The following is a 19,383-nucleotide window of genomic DNA, read 5'->3' as shown; positions in this document are numbered from 1 at the left end:
CACAGTGATATGCTTATTGTGTGTCATTATACCATTGTGTCTGGCAATTGATTACATTTCCTCATAGTAAAGGTTGATTAAATACAGGAATTACGAGAATTAAGAATGTATGTAAGATTTATTGTTTAAATATACCTAATTTTGCCTCGGCCTAATACGTGAATGACCTCAAACATGTTTTTACTTCAGGGTGCTATTCAATTTCAAAACATGTTTTTGTTTGTTAAAACTCCAGCAATGTCAGAGAGAAAAAAAAAAAATAAACAACTTATTTCCTTATGTTGGCAGTTGTTTCTCGTTTTTATTTGCATTTACTGTCGTTAGAAAATTGCTACAAATTGCACATGGCAAATCGTTAGTGAAATGTGCACAAAGGGAGACATAATCTGTAGAACAATAGAGTGGTTCATATTACATGTGAATAGAAGAGGAGCTGTCACGGTCACGGGAATCAACAATTCAGCAACGTCAACCCAAAAACAGATACGAAACGGTGCATCGACTGGAGCAGGTATACACGTATCAACCTGCCCAAGTTTTTATCGGTGTCTTCCTCTTCCTTGAACTTTTCATGTCATCTCGCGCGAATTGAGGTCCGGTTGCCCTGCGCAGTGAGAGCTGTTTGTCCGCCATCACTGTACTGAGAGATTCGGAGATTGGAACGGCGGCGGAGGAGTGACAGTAATATCCCAGATAGAGGGACACAGACCCGCAGGAAAGGTCGAGGGGGACTTAATAGCACAGTCACCAACACATTTGACCTTAACGTCCCAAATAGTCTTTCATGTAAATAAAGAAACACAGACAAATTAAATATGTCGAACCTCAGCAAAGGCGGCACCAAGAAGGACACCAAGATGAGGATACGAGCCTTTCCTGTAAGTAGTAGCCGGAGACGGGAAGCCGAACTGGGCACGCAGACAGACGCGAGGGTCGGGGCTTCAGTGGGAATAGGGGAAGGCAAGGCCTCTTTAATTGTAAACAAAGTGTTGTTGATGCGATTGTTAAGGAAAGAGCCGTTGTGTGAGTTTAAATAAACCATGGGTTTTAAAAAAAATGTTAAGTCAGAGTTTTGCGAGTGAATTTGAGAGCCAGCGTCACATCTTTGTTGTTTATATGGCCTTCGTGACACTTGTTTTAACACAACACAGTACGCCGAAAGTCTCGAATGGATTTGTAAATACATAACTAGACAAACGCACCTCATGTATTTTTATTTTATATATTAATATTGTCCTGATCGTTCTGGTTATAACTTAATTAAGGTATTAGGCATCACATCAGGGCAAAAACGGTTGTTTTCTTTCATATTCCGAACTTGTCAAGCACAATTGAATGCTGTTAAATATTGAAACTATTATTTTAAGGTGTATTTAACATTCAAGTTACATTTGGAAAAACGGGGTTGATTTGAACAATTACCTTTCATTAAATAGAGATGGAACTGTTGCAATATTTCAGACTGATTTAATGTGATCGTGTGGCCTCAATTATGAATCGCAAACAACAAAACTACCATGGGAGACAATGTAAATGTATGTAAATATTTACCACCTGTAGACAAAGAAAACATGTTTTACTGACTTACCTGTCTCAGACACGCAGTATTTGGCCAGAAAGTGACAGCGTATTCAGATGAGATCATAAAATGATTTAGGAATCTGTAAAGAATACAGTAATAAAATGTCTAGACTGTCATGCATGTGTCGAAGTTCATATTATGTCTAACATGACTCAACTTATAGTTTTCATTTTTATACTTGTTATATTTGCTATAGAGAGACTACGAATTTCATTGAAAAATTATTTGGATACAGACTTCTGTTTTAGTGCCACTTCTTTACCAAAGTTCAAAGGGGAAGATGGTTATATTTGGGGATATAAATCCACTCAAAGTTATAACCGATGTTGCAGTTAATATTTTTAGTTTCCCAAAGATTTATTTTTAAATAAGTGCACTACTATGTACACTGATTATGTATGTTTTCAAACAGACTTTTATTCTTGATCATGACTTGTCATAAAGTGAAAGTCAGAAGGCCTAAAAGCTGTGCAGACTACTAGGAGTGAGAGCAATATTTAGGCCTAATATTGGTGCAATGGGTGGTCATCATGTGTGCATGTAGTAAACAACAAGCAGTTTAACACTAAATCAAAATGATTACATACCTTTTGAGAACAAAGAATGACCCATCTGTTAATTATATAAGTAAGAGCACTGTAGCAGGGCTCAATGTGGCTCTTATTACAGCTTACAGTTACTGAAAGAAAAGTTGGTAAAACAGCTTGGTAAATCCACCTGCTACTATCAAAGTAAAAGGCTAAACATTATAATATTAATTCATCAGAATTCAGTAATGAGGATGAGTCCAGTAAAGGCCATTGCACACTGGATCAGTTATCACCTGTCATCCAAAAACTCATCCCTCAAGCTGATTGCACATTGGATGCGTTAAAACCACACCAGAAAAAAAAAAAAAAAAAGGCAGAGGTATATTCAACCTGCTCCAGCAGCGATGATAAAGATGTAATACTTATCCTGTGGAGTCAAAGCCGAAAACGCAAAAAAAGGCGATATTGGATGCACCCAATATTAAAGAAGCGTAAAGAGCTGGGGGAGTATCACAGGGTGATAAAGGAGCTCAAATTGGACAACAAACGGTTCTTGGGTTATTTCAGAATGTCAGTAGTTCAGTTTGAGGAGCTACTAATAATAATCGGTTATAATATACAGTTCTTCTTGGTTAGCTACTCAGAGAATAACCTTCTCCAGAGCCATTTTGAACACAAAAATAGGAACTGCAAGAATCCATGTAAATTCACCATCGTTTTTCATTGGTCAATGGTCAATTTTTAACTTGCGTCAAATTGAACCAAATTGAACTTGTTTTGATTCCAAAATTGACACATCACCGTCATACGACAATTACAGACTAGGTGTGTAAGATGCAGCAGGGAATGCACATGATTGTTTTTTTCTTCTTAGACACACGTTAAAAGCAGATGCTTGATCGAATACAGTGTGCAATGGCCTTAAGTCTGTGTAGTTTGATTTTTATTTAGTTCAAACATTTGCAGTGTAACCATATCATGTATTGCACATGACATCCAGCTAAACTAAATGATAAAAAGTTCCACAGTTTCATGGTTTACATACACCAAAAATAACATTACCTGCTAATGTATCATTTGTTTAAAAATGTAGTAATTACTAGGTGCTTTACAAAACTGGGGGGGGAAGGATCTTAGCTTTTACTATGGTTAATCTGCGCCATATTCATGGTCACCTCACACAGGCCTGAGAATTGTAGAATTTACTTTGCATAGCCTAAAGCACTTTTTTATGCTAGTAGTATTTTAAACTGTTATTAAAGCTTCCAAGAGGTCTAGTAGTTATCTTTCATTAATAACTTACAGAAAATCTCAAACATTTAAGGAGGCATAAACAAGTTAGAAATTTGTGGACACCTAAGCGGATTTAAATTATTAGTTACTTTTTGTCTACAGTATACTTTTGCCACGCACTAAATGGAAAGAGAAATTCTCTTCGGTTTTCACATATACAGTTCATGTAGCCGTCATATGGTGCGCATATAGAATAATTATTACAGGTTATAGAAAAACATTGTTGCACCCGTCAGAATAAGCTTACTTTGACTAACTTGATTCATGTGTGGTGGTGTGTTTTTACTTGCCTGAGATTAATCACTGATAAATTAAGTAGTATCCCAGTCTCTTAGAAACAAAGCCCCTGCTTCCTTGAAGCTTAAAGACGGCCCAACCTAATATTGTATTGTTGAAGCTCAACAGTATATTTCATTTTACATACCATTGGAAAGTTAATTGTTTCGTCAATGCATCATTTTTTGCCTCTATTGGAAACCGTACATTATACATACAGTAGCAGTATGGGTACAGTAGTTGGTGCCAGAATCTCTGACAATATCACTAATATATACACACAGCGCCTTGCAAAAGTATTCAGACCCCTGACCAATTCTCTCATATTACTGAATTACAAATGGTACATTGAAATTTCGTTCCATTTGATATTTTATTTTAAAACACTGAAACTCAAAATCAGTTATTGTAAGGTGACATTGGTTTTATGTTGGGAAATATTTTTAAGAAAAATAAAAAACTGAAATATCTTGCTTGCATAAGTATTCAACCCCTGTGCTGTGGAAGCTCCCAGTTTACACCGATGAAAGAAATTGCCCTAACGAGGACACAATTACCTTACCATTGGCCTCCACCTGTGAACCATTAAAGTTGCTGTCACATTTTCTGGATAAAAACCCCACTGTTGGAGGATCATTGGTCAGGCTGTGAATCTGAAGGAAAATGAAGACCAAAGAGCATTCTACAGAAGTTAGAGATAAAGTAATACAAATGCATAGATTAGGGAAAGGGTACAAAATAATATCTAAGTGTTTGGATATCCCAGTGAGCACAGTTGGATCAATAATCAGGAAGTGGAAGCTGCATCACACCACCCAGGCACTGCCAAGAAAAGGCCGTCCCTCAAAACTCAGCGCTCAAACAAGGAGGAGACTTGTGAGAGAAGCCACAGAGAGGCCAACAATCACTTTGAAGGAGCTACAGAGTTCAGTGGCTGGGAGTGGAGTAATGGTGCACCAGTCAACCATATCAAGAGTTCTGCATAACACTGGCCTGTATGGGAGGGTGGCACGAAAGAAGCCGTTACTCAAAAAGTACCATCTGAAAGCACGTCTGGAGTTTGCCAGAAAGCATGAGAGTGACCCAGCTGCAATGTGGGAAAAGGTTTTGTGGTCAGATGAGACCAAGATAGAGCTTTTTGGCCAAAACTCAAAGCGCTATGTGTGGCGTAAACCTAACACTGCCCATGCCTCAAGACACATCATCCCTACAGTGAAATATGGTGGTGGCAGCATCATGCTGTGGGGATACTTCTCATCAGCAGGGACTGGGCATCTTGTAAAAATTGAAGGAAGAATGGATGGAGCAAAATACAGGGAAATACTGCAAGAGAACCTGCTTCAGTCCACTAAAAAACTGAAGCTTGGGAGGAAATTCACCTTTCAGCAGGACAATGATCCCAAGCACAAGGCCAAAGCAACATTGGAGTGGCTCAAGAACAAAAAAGTGAATGTCCTGCATTGGCCCAGTCAAAGTCCTGATCTCAATCCCATTGAGAATCTGTGGCACTATTTGAAAATTGCAGTACACAAGCGTCATCCAACCAACCTGAACAACCTGGAGCAAATCTGCCAAGAAGAATGGGCCAAAATCACTCCGACACTGTGTGCAAAGCTGGTACATACTTACCCCAAAAGACTTAAAGATGTTATTGCAGCGAAAGGTGGCTCTACCAAATATTAATATGTGGGGGTTGAATACTTATGCAAGCAAGATATTTCAGTTTTTTATTTTTCTTAAAAATATTTCCCAACATAAAACCAATGTCACCTTACAATAATTGATTTTGAGTTTCAGTGTTTTAAAATAAAATATCAAAAAACGAAATTTCAATGTACCATTTGTAATTCAGTAATATGAGAGAATTGGTCAGGGGTCTGAATACTTTTGCAAGGCACTGTGTGTGTGTGTGTGTATATATATATATATATATATATATATTATAATAAATAAATAATAGCAAGCATAGAAGTACAAAATGTTGAACTTTATTTATTTTTATTTTTTTTACTTTAGACAGAAACACGCTTTTCCTCTCTGTGGTTTGTCTAATTAAGATGGCTCGGTCTGCTCTGCAATGGGAGTCTTTTTTTCATCATAATATTTAATAGATTCTGCTTGCTAGAACTGGTTAGAGCTCTGAAATACTACGATCCAGGCTAGTTCATTAAATAATGATATAACCCCATGTGGTTTCTTTTTCTTTGGCACACAATCCAGTTGTTATGAGGGATTTTTTTGTGTTGTATGAAACACAAGGTAGAGTTCCATTGTGCTTGGCCATTGTGGGTTTCACATGATTTTTTGTTTTCTGCCCATATTAACCATCACTGAATGTGACTCTCGCTTGCATATGCTCCTAATGAAGGACATGTCAACTCTCTGTACATAGTCTCTATTATCCACTGCTAGGGATGCCTCAGGATAATTGTGTCTAATTGTGATAAACTTACTAATCTGGGGGTATGTGAAGACTGTCTGTCTGTCTATGTCACACAATTTTACATACCTAGAGAGTTGCTGTATGTCTAAAGAAGTCTTATTCTCATCTTGAAGTTTGATTAGGACATTCTATTGCCAATAATGTATGTCAAACTTTATGTATACAGTGGATGTTGGTCATCTACTTTTTGCGATGGATCTTTTAAAAAAAAAAAAATCATATTTAACTGAAAAAAGTGCACTCTTCCTAATAATCGAAGCCATGTTAAACAACAGAATGCATGCAGGGTATGAAGTACAGTTTCTAAGAGAAAAGATAATTGCATATAAAGTCAGGATATTACCTGAAAAGAATTTCCCAAATAATGTTTTCTTAGGCCTAAAATAAATTTCTTCTGATCCTGTTTCATTACAAAATTCACTTGGGTCGGTAGATAGGAAAACAAACAAAAAATAAATTATAATAATTAAACAAAAATAAAGAGAAAGAAAGAAAATAAGGGGAAATACATTTACTTCCCCTTGCCATATGGCCTTTGACAAATTGGCTTAAGGCATTTGCTAATGCAGTCTGCACAAATGGGCAACACAGTTTTAAAGCTCTGCATGAGCTGTTGTGCCTTAGTTGCTCCATGTCTTGCACAGTAGGAGCATATGGCTGGCCTGCCCAACTTTGAGGAGTAGTAAGCAATCTCCACAGTTGCAGACACGTGACAGATGCATTTCCACTTCCCAGGTGTACTCTGCCTCAGAAAGACACATGCTGCTGCTGTCTAGGTGCTCTGTGACACAATGCTTAGTGTATAGTACTCTGGGTTTGCAACATTCTTCACATGAAATGGTCATGCTGGCATTTTGGGCAGTGAAGAGGGATGTGTTCTTTCTTTGTTCTTCCTGGTAGAGGTAGTGATCACCACTGGGATCAATTTTACTACATTTTTACTTTAAAAAGGTGCATCCAAAATAAGAAATAATGTTTCATTGAAAGTCAAAGTTAATCATATTTGAATTAAATAAATATTTTTCACTTTGAAAGTATTGTCTTGTTTACATTGCTTTAGGATGTCATTAATGTTGTGTTTACATAACTGCATCACAAAGCACTAATTCATTCCAACACAGTATTGAGAAAGCTATGTCTATTTTAAAACTTGATAGTTCTTGCTCCTGAAAATAGCATAGACATCTTATGTTCTTTTGTTTGATTGAATGGAGCTTAGTCATTGGTGCTTATGACAACATTGAAACAAGACTACGGCATTTCTCAAGAAGATTTCTATGACTGTCCAAGAAGTGTGTCTTGAAAAGTAAATGCAGTAAATTAAACATAGACGTTTATTATTTGTGCAAAATTATAGACATACAAACTGGGAACCAACTAGAAAGAAACAATACTTACATTTGGAAATTTAAAATGTGTTTAGTTAAAGTTTTACAAAGATCTAGTGCTGTATCTCTTAATTTCAGTTTCAAATTCTCACTATAACCTTTGCACTTAGGAAGTCATAATAGGAGTGTTGTGATGATTCAGTACACACACGGTAATGTAACATTAATACACAACTTCTACAAAAATGTACTGCAAATGGCTACTTCAGTTCTAGTCTTCCATTTGAAATGTATGGTTTTAGGTTAGTTATTTGTAACATTGGATTTTTGTAGTATTTTTTTATCATGCCAGATGGAGACCTATGACTTCTGAGAATGTATTGTAGTTTTAAGGTACAGTAGGTATTATTCTATGTGCAATACAGTTGCTATTCTGTTTGTGTATCAATGTTGTAGAGGGGTATGAATTGCTTTCATGGTTTAAATGGCAGTTATTGTGATCTAATGAATATCTCAGACAAACTCCAAACAAGGAGTCATAGCCACTATTTTATTTTTCAATAAACTTCTCTTTAACCATTTTAGAATTATGCCAAGTCAAAATAGCATCACTTTTCATCATGGGGTATTTTAAAAGTGTCAATCTCAGATAATGATGGAGTGCAAGGTAATACCTGGCTTGGAGCAAGTGACATGAATTGCAAACAAATGTTTTTTTGGTTTATAAGTCCACTTGTATACTAAAATAATACTACTAGTGTAGGCTGTACGAAAAAAAAAAAAAAAAAAAACGTACTGTGTTGTAATATGCGTCAAAATGACACATCTGGTGGTTCTAGGTAGAAGTGCTTATAAAATTGTTATTTTTGCAAATCTGCCGCTCAAACGCCATCAGGGTATCTAATACATATATTTAGGGAAAAAATAAAATTATACCCAAATCTCACCTTCACAATGGGTGGGGGTCAACTTTTACACAAGGTCGATGTTTACTCAAGCAAACACAATTTGTTGTATTTTTACCATGCGACTGCTGTCAAAAACACAATACTGCATGCTTTGTCGGATTAAAACTCCACTCTGGTATTTTGAAGTGATTGTCTCTCTCTTGTTTTAAATTGCAGATGACGATGGACGAGAAGTATGTGAACAGCATCTGGGACCTTCTAAAAAATGCCATCCAGGAGATCCAGCGGAAGAATAATAGCGGGCTCAGCTTTGAGGAACTTTACAGGAATGCATACACCATGGTGTTACACAAACATGGAGAAAAACTCTACACAGGACTCAGAGAAGTAGTCACGGAACATCTAATCAACAAAGTAGGAGATCGTCTTTTAATGCATGATGGTATAGTGCTGCACTGCAGCTAAAGAAATAAAAAAGAACAAGCTAGATTGTTGACTAGATTTTCACTGTTGACAGTTATGAAGGACCATGTGCAAATACATAATATTTATTTGTGCATGAGAAGAAACAAACTGGAAAGGAAATGCATACTGAATGTTCTTAGCTGTCATAATTCATTAAGCCATATGTTTTCCTCAATTAGAATTAAATTCTAAAACATATATTTTATAAAATGAAAAATCATTTCAAACAACTGCAAAGGTTATGCTTCCTTTGAACGTGCGCAGGTTGATTCTGCTCACTTGTACTAGGTCACATTAACACTATTTATCTAAGACTAAAGTAATTAGGACTGCCTGTTCTTTCAAGGGTCCAGAAAAGATGTGATACTTAATAGTCCGGAATGACACTTTTTTTACTTTGTGAAACAAATTATTGTCGTTTTGGTTTAAACAGCGCTGTTTCCGACTGTATCGAAGATCATTTCTTCCAAAACCTAACTGTAGGAAGATATTGTTTTGTGTCCATAAATCAAAAATTGATATGTTTCTGTCAATTACAAAGCTGGACAACATTTGCATGTCTGGAATGTTTTCTACAGATTTTGCAAACAATAACACATCAACAGGTTATCCCATTATTTGAGATTTAAGCCTTTACTTTTATTGTATTCATTTTTTAAAATATTTACTGATAATTGTATTTTTTTTTATATATATATATAGGTACGAGAAGATGTATTAAACTCGTTAAATAATAATTTTTTGCAAACATTAAACCAAGCTTGGAATGACCATCAGACAGCTATGGTGATGATCAGAGACATCTTGATGTACATGGTAGGTAACTGCAAACATTTGATTTGTATTAAACTATTAATCATCATAATTCAGTGTCCCACAAAAGTTCATTTTAGTTTTGTTTTATTTGGAACAGAAATTAAACAGTGTTATTGTTTCAAATGACAAACTCCTTTCTAGCCATTAGGGACCTGATACTGACCAATCAGAGTAAAGGCAAACTTTATTCCATTTCCTAACCAAAGGATTTTTCTACAGAGGATCAAATAGCATGTATTTCACTTTAATTGTCTGTATGTAAAGGAAGTAACCTGTTAAGTTTTTTAAATATGATTGTTTCTCTAAATCTATAATGCTAAAAATGCTATTCTTTTTTTTTTCTACAATAGGACCGTGTATATGTACAACAGAATAATGTAGAAAACGTCTACAATCTTGGGTTAATCATTTTCAGAGACCAGGTTGTACGTTATGGGTGCATCAGAGATCACCTCAGACAGACGCTTTTGGACATGATTGCACGAGAGAGGAAAGGCGAGGTGGTAGACAGGTATGTCAGGTTTATAGCTGTTGTCTCCCATTATTTACCAGTGCCAAAGATGAAGCGCTTCTAAACACCAAATGTAAGGTGCAGCACTTAGCTGCTTTTAACCTTTAGTGCAAAATTGTTGTGTGTGTACCAGGAATACCTAGAACTGGTTTGTGAAAGGGCCCCCTTTTATCATTTTAAAAACAGAAAAAGATCTGCTGCAAAATTAATAACATTTTAATCCAATGGTTACAAAGCTCTCTTGCCTTAATAAAATATATATTTGTTTAAGCATTGCCCAGTCTCAAAAATACAATACAGATGTTTGAATTGGGCTCCAGCATTATTCAGCAGCTTTGGCTTCACTACCACTTTTTGTTTGTCTTTGGATTTTTATTTTAAGCCTGACTTCACTTCATGTGTCTCTAGAGTATTGAGATATTTTTTTGTTTTGTTTTTCCTATTTTCACTCATTCTGCTTCTAATCTTCATTGAATCAATGGTGCTACTTACTACTCACAGATGTAAAAATAAATAAATACATTATATTGTAGAAGAATTGCTGCACATACTTGTATGGCTTATTTACATGCCAGTGGTGGATCCTTATTGTATTTACTTATTTATAATTAGTGATGTTAATAAGGGAGCAATTCTGCCATTGTTTTAATCATTAAAATGAATCCAGTATGTATCAGTGTACTGTTTATTTTGTCCAACATATGTGTGTATTTTTTTTTCCAGGGGAGCAATCCGAAATGCTTGCCAGATGTTAATGATCCTAGGCCTTGAAGGGAGATCAGTTTATGAAGAAGATTTTGAAGCTCCATTTTTAGAGATGTCTGCAGAATTTTTCCAGGTTTGTATCCTACAAAACAAAACAGAACATCTATGTTGCACTTAATTTGTATCCTGATTCATGAGCAGTTTACTTTTTTTTTTACTGGGCTTTTTCCTTAATGTCTGTCTGTTTAATTTCAGATGGAAAGTCAGAAATTTTTAGCTGAAAACAGTGCAAGCGTGTACATTAAGAAAGTAGAGGCTAGAATCAATGAAGAAATTGAACGGGTGATGCACTGCTTGGACAAATCAACAGAAGAACCCATTGTAAAAGTAGTTGAGAGGGAACTCATTTCCAAGCACATGAAGACCATTGTAGAAATGGAAAACTCTGGTCTTGTGCATATGCTGAAAAACGGAAAGACGGAAGGTAGCTTCACTTGTATTTAAATAGTACACAAATCAATATTACATACATATTTCCCTTTAATTGTTTGTCTGCAAAGCTAATCTTCTCAAAATATGTTAATTCATGTTAAACTGATTTTCTTAGTGTTTTCCTCCCTACTCCTAGTGGCATTAATAAGGTAGCGTCTTGATATCTTCATAGTATTGTATGCATTGCTAGTGGAGATAGGGTTATGCCAGACTGACATTAGCAATGAGTATTTCTGAATATATAGATGTTCCAGTGTTGTCAGAATTGGTATCGGCTCACCTTTTTTTCACATTATCAGGCCACCAGAGGGCAGTCTTACAACACTAACGTCTTGGTCACTGCCAAGTGCTTTTAGCAGAGTTCTGTTTGAATTTGTGCACAGTAATAGAATGAAAATATTTCTTTCTGCACACTTTTCCAGATTTGGCCTGTATGTACAAGCTATTTAGCAGAGTGCCAAATGGCCTGAAGACTATGTGTGAGTGCATGAGTTCATACCTGCGGGAGCAAGGGAAGGCACTGGTGTCCGAAGAAGGAGAAGGCAAGAACCCTGTGGATTACATTCAGGTAATCATTTTCTGTAATAGGTGGTTTGGGGGTGCTACAAATAGTCCTTCTATAGAGGGGGGGGGGTGGGTCTAATGTATTTTATAAATTTTCTATATAAACAATTCTTTATTAGTGTGCCTGATTTTCAATAGATGACTACAGTATTTGGTATGTGTATAAAGTGAAAATAAAAATACAAATCTTTCTGCAATTTTAGGGTCTTCTGGACCTGAAGAGCCGGTTTGATCGTTTCCTGCAAGAATCCTTCAATAATGATCGGCTTTTCAAACAGACCATTGCTGGAGACTTTGAGTACTTCCTGAATCTCAATTCCAGGTCACCAGAGTATCTCTCCTTATTTATTGATGATAAGCTGAAAAAAGGAGTGAAGGGAGTAAGTGTTGATTTTATTATGGAAATAAAACATTTTTATATCTGCTTTTTATGACAAAACTGTTCTGGCTAGCAATGTGTCAGGCAAATTACATAAAAGTAATTATTGTCATTGATAGTCACTTTTTCCCCAGATAGCTTTGATGGTTACCAGTTGCAGAGTTGTAGATGTTGACTTTGTGTGTTTTGGATTTCTGTTACTTTACAGCTCACAGAACAGGAGGTGGAGACAATCCTCGACAAAGCAATGGTTTTATTTAGGTTCATGCAGGAAAAAGACGTGTTTGAACGGTATTATAAACAACACTTGGCCAGAAGACTTCTCACTAACAAAAGTGTGTCTGATGATTCAGAGAAAAACATGATATCAAAATTGAAGGTAACTGTTTTTCTTTGGTTTCTATTTTTTTGTGACCACTGTAGCGATATTACCACATAATGAAAGGATTTAAATTACCAGATACTTGGTATGAATTGTTTCCTTTACAAAACTGTTGAATACACGTCACGCGCTGTTCTGTTTATTGTCTTGCTAGATTATACAGTGGGCATCAAGAATTCCACAAGATTGTTTTCAAGAGATGGAGAAAGAATGGCATTCTTGCCGTAAATCTACTGTTTATAGGCATGTAAAAAAAAAAAAGAGATATATTTTTAATAATTTGTTTTCCATAGACCGAGTGTGGCTGTCAGTTCACTTCCAAACTGGAAGGAATGTTCAGGGACATGAGCATCTCAAATACAACAATGGATGAGTTTAGACAACATCTGCAGTCCACAGGGGTAAGAGAAGCTAAATATGATTGAATGGAATGTAATCATTTAATGTACAAATGTCTCAGTGCAAAATATGCTGTCGTATTTTAATATTTAACATAGATTTTTAAAGCTGTACAAAAGGCTAAAAGTATTCCAGTATTTGTTTGATGATATAGTTACAAACAGTTTCCACTTGACCGCGTCAGTTTTCCAAGTGTCATAGCAACTAGCTTCACTGTATGTATTTGCTATTCTACTTACTGAACAAACTTTATTATAGATGATTAAATTGTTTCTCTTGTTTATTTTGTTTAGGTTTCTTTAGGTGGAGTTGATTTAACAGTAAGAGTACTAACTACAGGTTACTGGCCCACACAGTCGGCCACACCAAAATGCAACATCCCTCCAGCACCCAGACATGCTTTTGAAGTATTTAGAAGGTAATGACTCATATTTCCTTCAATTGTTCACCTTTTTCCTTGCATGTTAAATTAACTTTATCATCTACATTTTCTAATGATCATTATTCATAATTTAATTTACCATTACTAACTATTACTAACCTTTCCCTCTAACTCATATTTTGTGACGATGTTTTCTATGTACTAACTCTTGACGAGGAGGGATTAAATTTACAGTTGCACATCCCTAGTAGTCATTTTTAGGTGTCAGCCTGGTAAATAAAGAATGTAAATGTAAGTAGCAATAGAGATTGATATAAAATACTCAGTAGAATATAAAAAGATAAATTATATATTGTTAAACAGGAGTATTTCTTCAAGTTCTTATATCACAATAGGTGTACTTATGTTTTGAATATTCCATTCTTATTGCCAGTTGATAGATATTTTTTCCATTTTATTTCTTTCTACCTTTAGGTTTTATTTGGCCAAACACAGCGGTCGACAGCTTACACTCCAACACCATATGGGCTCTGCAGATTTAAACGCCACTTTTTATGGTCCTATTAAAAAGGTGAAGACATGCATGATGATAATAATACAGTTAACATGTTGGTAATTAGATGGGAGTATTTTGACTTCTGAAAAGCTCATACTAAAGTAATATTGACTAGAAATAAAACCGACACATGTAGTTCACTTGCATATTTAAAGTTTCTACAAATACTCTGTATGTGTGTGTTTACCCAAAATATCTAAAATACTTGCATTTTAATTTCCTATGAAACAGGAGGATGGTTCTGAAGTTGGAGTAGGAGGAGCACAAGTAACTGGCTCTAATACCAGAAAGCACATATTGCAAGTTTCAACGTTTCAGATGACAATATTAATGCTCTTCAACAATAGAGATAAATACACATTTGAGGTAAGTGTTTAAAAAGTTGAGTTTTGCTGTATATCTAATCACAGTTAATATTAGTTTGGTTGTTGATGACTTCTTAATTCTTTACCAAGTTTCTTCTACCGAATGATACTGCATTGCATCTGTAAATCGAAACATGTAAACCACAGCCGAAAAGTAAATGGTATTGAGGACATTTCCACAATGAGAGATTTCTAAAATGGGACCTTTTGTTTTTCATATATATATATATATATATATATATATATATATATATATACACACCCCGGTTATTTCATTATTTTTTTTCCCAGGTTTTATTCTGTTAGTTGATTTTGTTTTCCTTTTTTACAAGCATATTTTAAATCTCAAAGCTGTAGGCTTTCTTTAAGAAAATTGAGAGTTGGCATAAAAGCCAGTGTTGACATGTAATTTGTAATGCATGTCTTTTATTTAGGAAATTCAACAGGAGACGGATATTCCTGAACGAGAGCTTGTTAGAGCTCTTCAGTCGCTGGCATGTGGCAAGCCAACACAGCGGGTTCTTACTAAAGAACCAAAATCTAAAGAAATTGAGAATGGGCATGTATTTACAGTAAACGATCAGTTCACTTCTAAATTGCACAGAGTGAAGATTCAAACAGGTTTGTAATACAAGACCAGGTTCCCGAATTATTTTAAACTTCTCATAAGGCATTTTTTACATGTTTCGTCTGTAAGTAAAGGTTGGAGCCAAGTGCATTTACTATCTTTCAAAGATTCTTGCACCTTTTACAGATTTGAATAAGAAAAATATGTTTGTATTTACATACAGCTCTTAACGTCACATTTGCATAGTAATGGTTTTGAGTACATTTCATTTTAAATTAGATGCAAGGTTTATAATGTAATCTGTGTTTTAATTAATGTCTTAATTGGTGTCTGTTCATGCAGTAGTCTTTTCATTATGGTGTTAATATGAATTTCATGCAGTTGCTGCCAAACAAGGAGAGTCGGATCCAGAGAGAAAAGAAACACGACAAAAAGTAGATGACGACAGGAAACATGAGATTGAAGCCGCCATTGTACGAGTCATGAAATCTAGAAAGAAGATGCAGCATAATGTGCTTGTAGCAGAGGTAAGTTTAATTGAATGGAATGGATATTTTAGACTTCATTAAGTATTTCTGTTATGTAACCAATTTAACTATAGAAAATGCAAATTAATGATTTGGTTATAAACGGCTGAATATACAACATTTTTAGTGTTGATTTTTATGGCACTTTCTACATCGTCAGTGTTGAATGAAAAGTATTTTTAACTGAAATGTATATTTACACTTTTTTTTCTTTTTTACAGGTGACTCAGCAGCTGAAGGCTCGTTTCTTACCAAGTCCAGTTGTTATTAAAAAACGAATTGAAGGACTTATTGAGAGAGAATATTTGGCACGAACACCTGAGGATCGCAAAGTATATACTTACGTAGCATAAAATGCGTTCAGTGAAATACAGGAAGGATTTTTGGACTATATTATTCGCATGAACTGGGAAGTTCCTTTTAAGTAACTAAAAATACTGGGAAGACCTCTTCTCCACCATTAAAAAAAATGCAGTAAGTGTTCTAGATTTATTTAAATCAGGCCTTTTATTCCCTGTGAGAATTTTCAACATGAATTGATCCAGCTTCAGGCTTATCACCATTTTACCCTTGTAGAGATCGCCATTAAACAATTCCTTGGGAAGAATGTGAATGCACTGCATATTGTTTTCAATACTGTAAAAAAAAAAAAAGCAAAAAAAAAAAAAAAAAGCAAACGTGGATTACTATTACTACAAATAAAATAATTGTTGAAATTTCGCTCCCCAGTTTTTAATGTTGATGTAAATGTGTTTTCTTAGGGTTTTGTAGCACTTGGCCGACTGTGTACAGGTTTGAATTAGAAGCAATTCTAAACTGAAATACTTTTGTTGCGGATTTGCAGAGAGAAATGGGATTGTTTTGTAGCATGCTATATTTTACCAATGGGAGTTATTCTCACACTAGTATATAACTACATTCATGGTCGGGCCTGTTGTAAAATGAAGCAGCAGCCTGATTTCAATATGATTTGTTCCTTTTCATATTAGGTTCTTCCAAATGCAGTTAATAATGGGTTGGGTTTTTCTGGTATATTGAAAAAGGAAACAAATTAACACAATGTTTTAATGTATATAAATTGTAAAATAAATCTGTTTATTGTACTCACTGCCGAAGTGGATTGTACAGAGCCTTGTTTCCATCATATTAAATGTAGACAAAGGAAATGTAAAAAATATATAGATTTAATGTAAATGATTGACCCATATATTTAACAGGAACACCAACAAACATTTTTAAACATTTTAATGTGATCAAGCAGAGAGTTGAAAGTGTTTTTATCACAAGAAAACACATGATGGACACTGAAGACTGAAGTATGTGTAAGAAATACCTAAACTCCACTACCAAATCATGTTTTTGCTTTTTTTTTTTTTTTTTTTTTTACAATCTGGTGTATAAAGTAATGTGTGTGTGTGTGTGTGTGTTTTCTGCTTTCTAATTTTGCAGGGTTTATTATAACCTCTACTAACAGAGTGCTTGGTGATTAAATGGTTTAGTGGCTGAAGTTATGTGGAATTTATTAATTGGACTGCATTTGTGCATGCAGTTCAGTAATAGAATGCAAATTAAAATATTAGCTCTTCCATTGAAACTTTCATGTTTAAATTAAAAGCAAGTATGTATGCAGGTACAGGAGAAGCAATAACATGTCTGGCTAATGACTTTTTTTTTTTTTGTTTTAATGAAACAAATATGAACACTTCATATTTTTGCATGACATTAAGTTGTTATAGGATTTTGATAACCTAGACTGAGACATCTATGCTTTATCCATTCACTGTTTGACAGAAAATTTGAATACTACATTTATGATTATTAGTGTTCATATTTTTTCTCCCTGTTTTCTGACAGAGTTACTGTTTTTGTTTTTACTGTGAGGTGAAATTTAATTTATGCTAAAAACAAGAATGTCTGTCTTAAAATCTGAAAGACTGAGTACTATTACCTTTAAATCAATTTAATGGAATGGGTTAATTTTAAATGTTAGAAAAGGAACACAAGTTTTGTTTCAGTTAAATAAAATATTTTCCTCATGTAAATCTCGCTTGGTTAAATAATTAGTTTAATGTGGTACAAGAATAGCTAAAATAGTGTCCATTTTGGCTTTGTTAGGCACCCCCTTTACATGTGGTTACACCCTTTATCCTTTCAAGTATCAGACATTTTTTGATGGTAAACTGAACAGAATAAAAAAATATATACATACCCCAATGGAAATTTTATAATTTCTAGAAATTTCTCAGAAAGAATTCTGTAGCAAGTTTTGTTTTTGTGGATGAGGAAGAAAGTTACAAGAAATAGATGTCTACAATTATTTATCTTGGCAATTTGTTTTGCAAAACTCCAAAAATGCTAATTCAAAAGTATTCATATGCTATGATAGTATTGTCTGCAGGGTGCTAGAAATTTCAATATGAGAATACAGAACCTAATTCTAGTGCTGGATTGTAGGTGAACATTCTTGGAGAGTATAAAAGGGTTAGGCATAGGATGATTGCTGTCATTACTAATAAATCAAAATGGGAAAAAGTAAATAGCTACCTGAAGGCAGACATTAAGCAGAACATTATTTGTTGTCATAAAGCTGGAGAAGGATACATGATTTCCAAGCACTTGAGTATCTCAATTTCAACGATTGTTTCTATTAAGAAGTACAAGACTTGTGGTACTGTCACAGCGCTCCCTCAGTCTGGAAGAAAGAAGGTTCTTTCACCAAGAACAAGTAGAAGAATTGTGAGGAAGGTTGATAACAATATGAGATTGACTGACAAAGATATTCAAAGTGAATTGGCTGCAAGTGGGACTGGGGTTTCCATTTCAACCATAGGTCGAGTACTGCATGGTGAAGGTCTCAATGGTTGCAGGCTAAGGAAAAAGCCACTCTTAAGAAAATGTCACAAGGGCAATCGCTTAAAGTTTGCAAAACGGCATTTGAATGATGGGTATGAGTTCTGGTAAAAGGATTTATGGAGTGATGAAACAAAAATCAAACTATTTGGTCACGCTGATAGTCATTATGTTTGGAGAAAGTCTGGTGAGGCGTACAAAGAAAACATACCTACCGTCAAGGATGGAGGTGGTACTATCCTTCTATGGGGCTGTTTTTCCTCTAATGGCACAGGAAATTTAGTTCCAATACATGGTAAAATGGATTCCATAGCATACCAAAAGATATTGGCCAATCATCTGAAACCCTCCGCTACAAAAATTGGTTTAGAGCGCAACTGGACGTTACGACACGACAACGATCCAAAGCACACATCCAAATCTACTTCAGAATGATTAAAGAATAAAATCAAGGTTCTGCAATGGCCTAGTCAAAGCCCCGATTTAAATCCGATTGAGAATCTTTGGTATGAGTTGAAGAAGGCGGTGCACAAGAGAAGTCCTCAGAATTTGAATGAACTGGAACAATTTCACGTTGAAGAATGGTCACAAATCACTAAAGAATCATGCCAAAAGCTAATTGACAAATATCCTAATTATTTAAAAGAGGTTATTATTGCTAAAGGTGTCTCAACTAGCTATTAATTTAACTTTCCTTTTTAGGGTATGAATACTTTTGAATTAGCATTTTGGGAGTTTTGCAAAAACATTGCTGAAATAAAGAATTGTAGACATCTATTTCTTGTCATTTTTTTCCTCATCCACAAAAGCAAAACTTTTGCTACAAAAGATTTTTCCTATATTTGTTTACGAGAAATTTTTAGAAATTATAAATTTCCATTGGGGTATGTACACTTTTGATTAAAACTGTGTGTGTGTGTGTATATATATATAAAAACATCATAAAAACATCAAAATCCAAACAGTTTAGGAAGTGCAGTCTTCAAAGGAGTGTTTTGAAAATCCATTGATCATATTTCACTCCATTCATTTTCCACTACACAAGGTAAGTTTGTAAATAAT

The 19,383-nt window shown here is 34.9% G+C and overlaps 1 protein-coding gene across 1 annotated transcript; it reads left to right on the top strand.

Annotated features, from left to right (window-relative positions):
- Positions 1–486: 486 nt before the first annotated feature.
- On the top strand, positions 487–17,513 carry LOC117417317 (cullin-3). Its single transcript, XM_034029374.3, has 16 exons — positions 487–878; positions 8,577–8,774; positions 9,528–9,641; positions 9,992–10,152; positions 10,876–10,990; positions 11,113–11,341; positions 11,772–11,917; positions 12,117–12,293; positions 12,501–12,671; positions 12,968–13,075; positions 13,367–13,491; positions 13,930–14,026; positions 14,243–14,377; positions 14,811–14,997; positions 15,326–15,471; positions 15,693–17,513. Exons 1-16 carry the CDS (start codon positions 816–818, stop codon positions 15,822–15,824), a joined length of 2,304 nt encoding a protein of 767 aa, XP_033885265.1. The 5' UTR covers positions 487–815; the 3' UTR covers positions 15,825–17,513.
- Positions 17,514–19,383: the final 1,870 nt, after the last annotated feature.

The sequence above is a fragment of the Acipenser ruthenus genome, chromosome 12 (assembly GCF_902713425.1).
Source record: "Acipenser ruthenus chromosome 12, fAciRut3.2 maternal haplotype, whole genome shotgun sequence".
Classification (NCBI taxonomy): Eukaryota; Metazoa; Chordata; class Actinopteri; order Acipenseriformes; family Acipenseridae; genus Acipenser; species Acipenser ruthenus.
The sequence above is the reverse complement of the archived record's forward strand: the minus strand, read 5'-3'. Positions and strand labels throughout refer to the sequence as shown.

Coding starts and splice junctions, on each gene's coding strand:
- LOC117417317 (XM_034029374.3), top strand. CDS start 816: ATGTCGAACCTCAGCAAAGGCGGCACCAAGAAGGACACCAAGATGAGG. Junction 13,076..13,366: donor AACATCTGCAGTCCACAGGG/GTAAGAGAAGCT, acceptor TATTTTGTTTAG/GTTTCTTTAGGTGGAGTTGA. Junction 13,492..13,929: donor GCTTTTGAAGTATTTAGAAG/GTAATGACTCAT, acceptor TTCTACCTTTAG/GTTTTATTTGGCCAAACACA.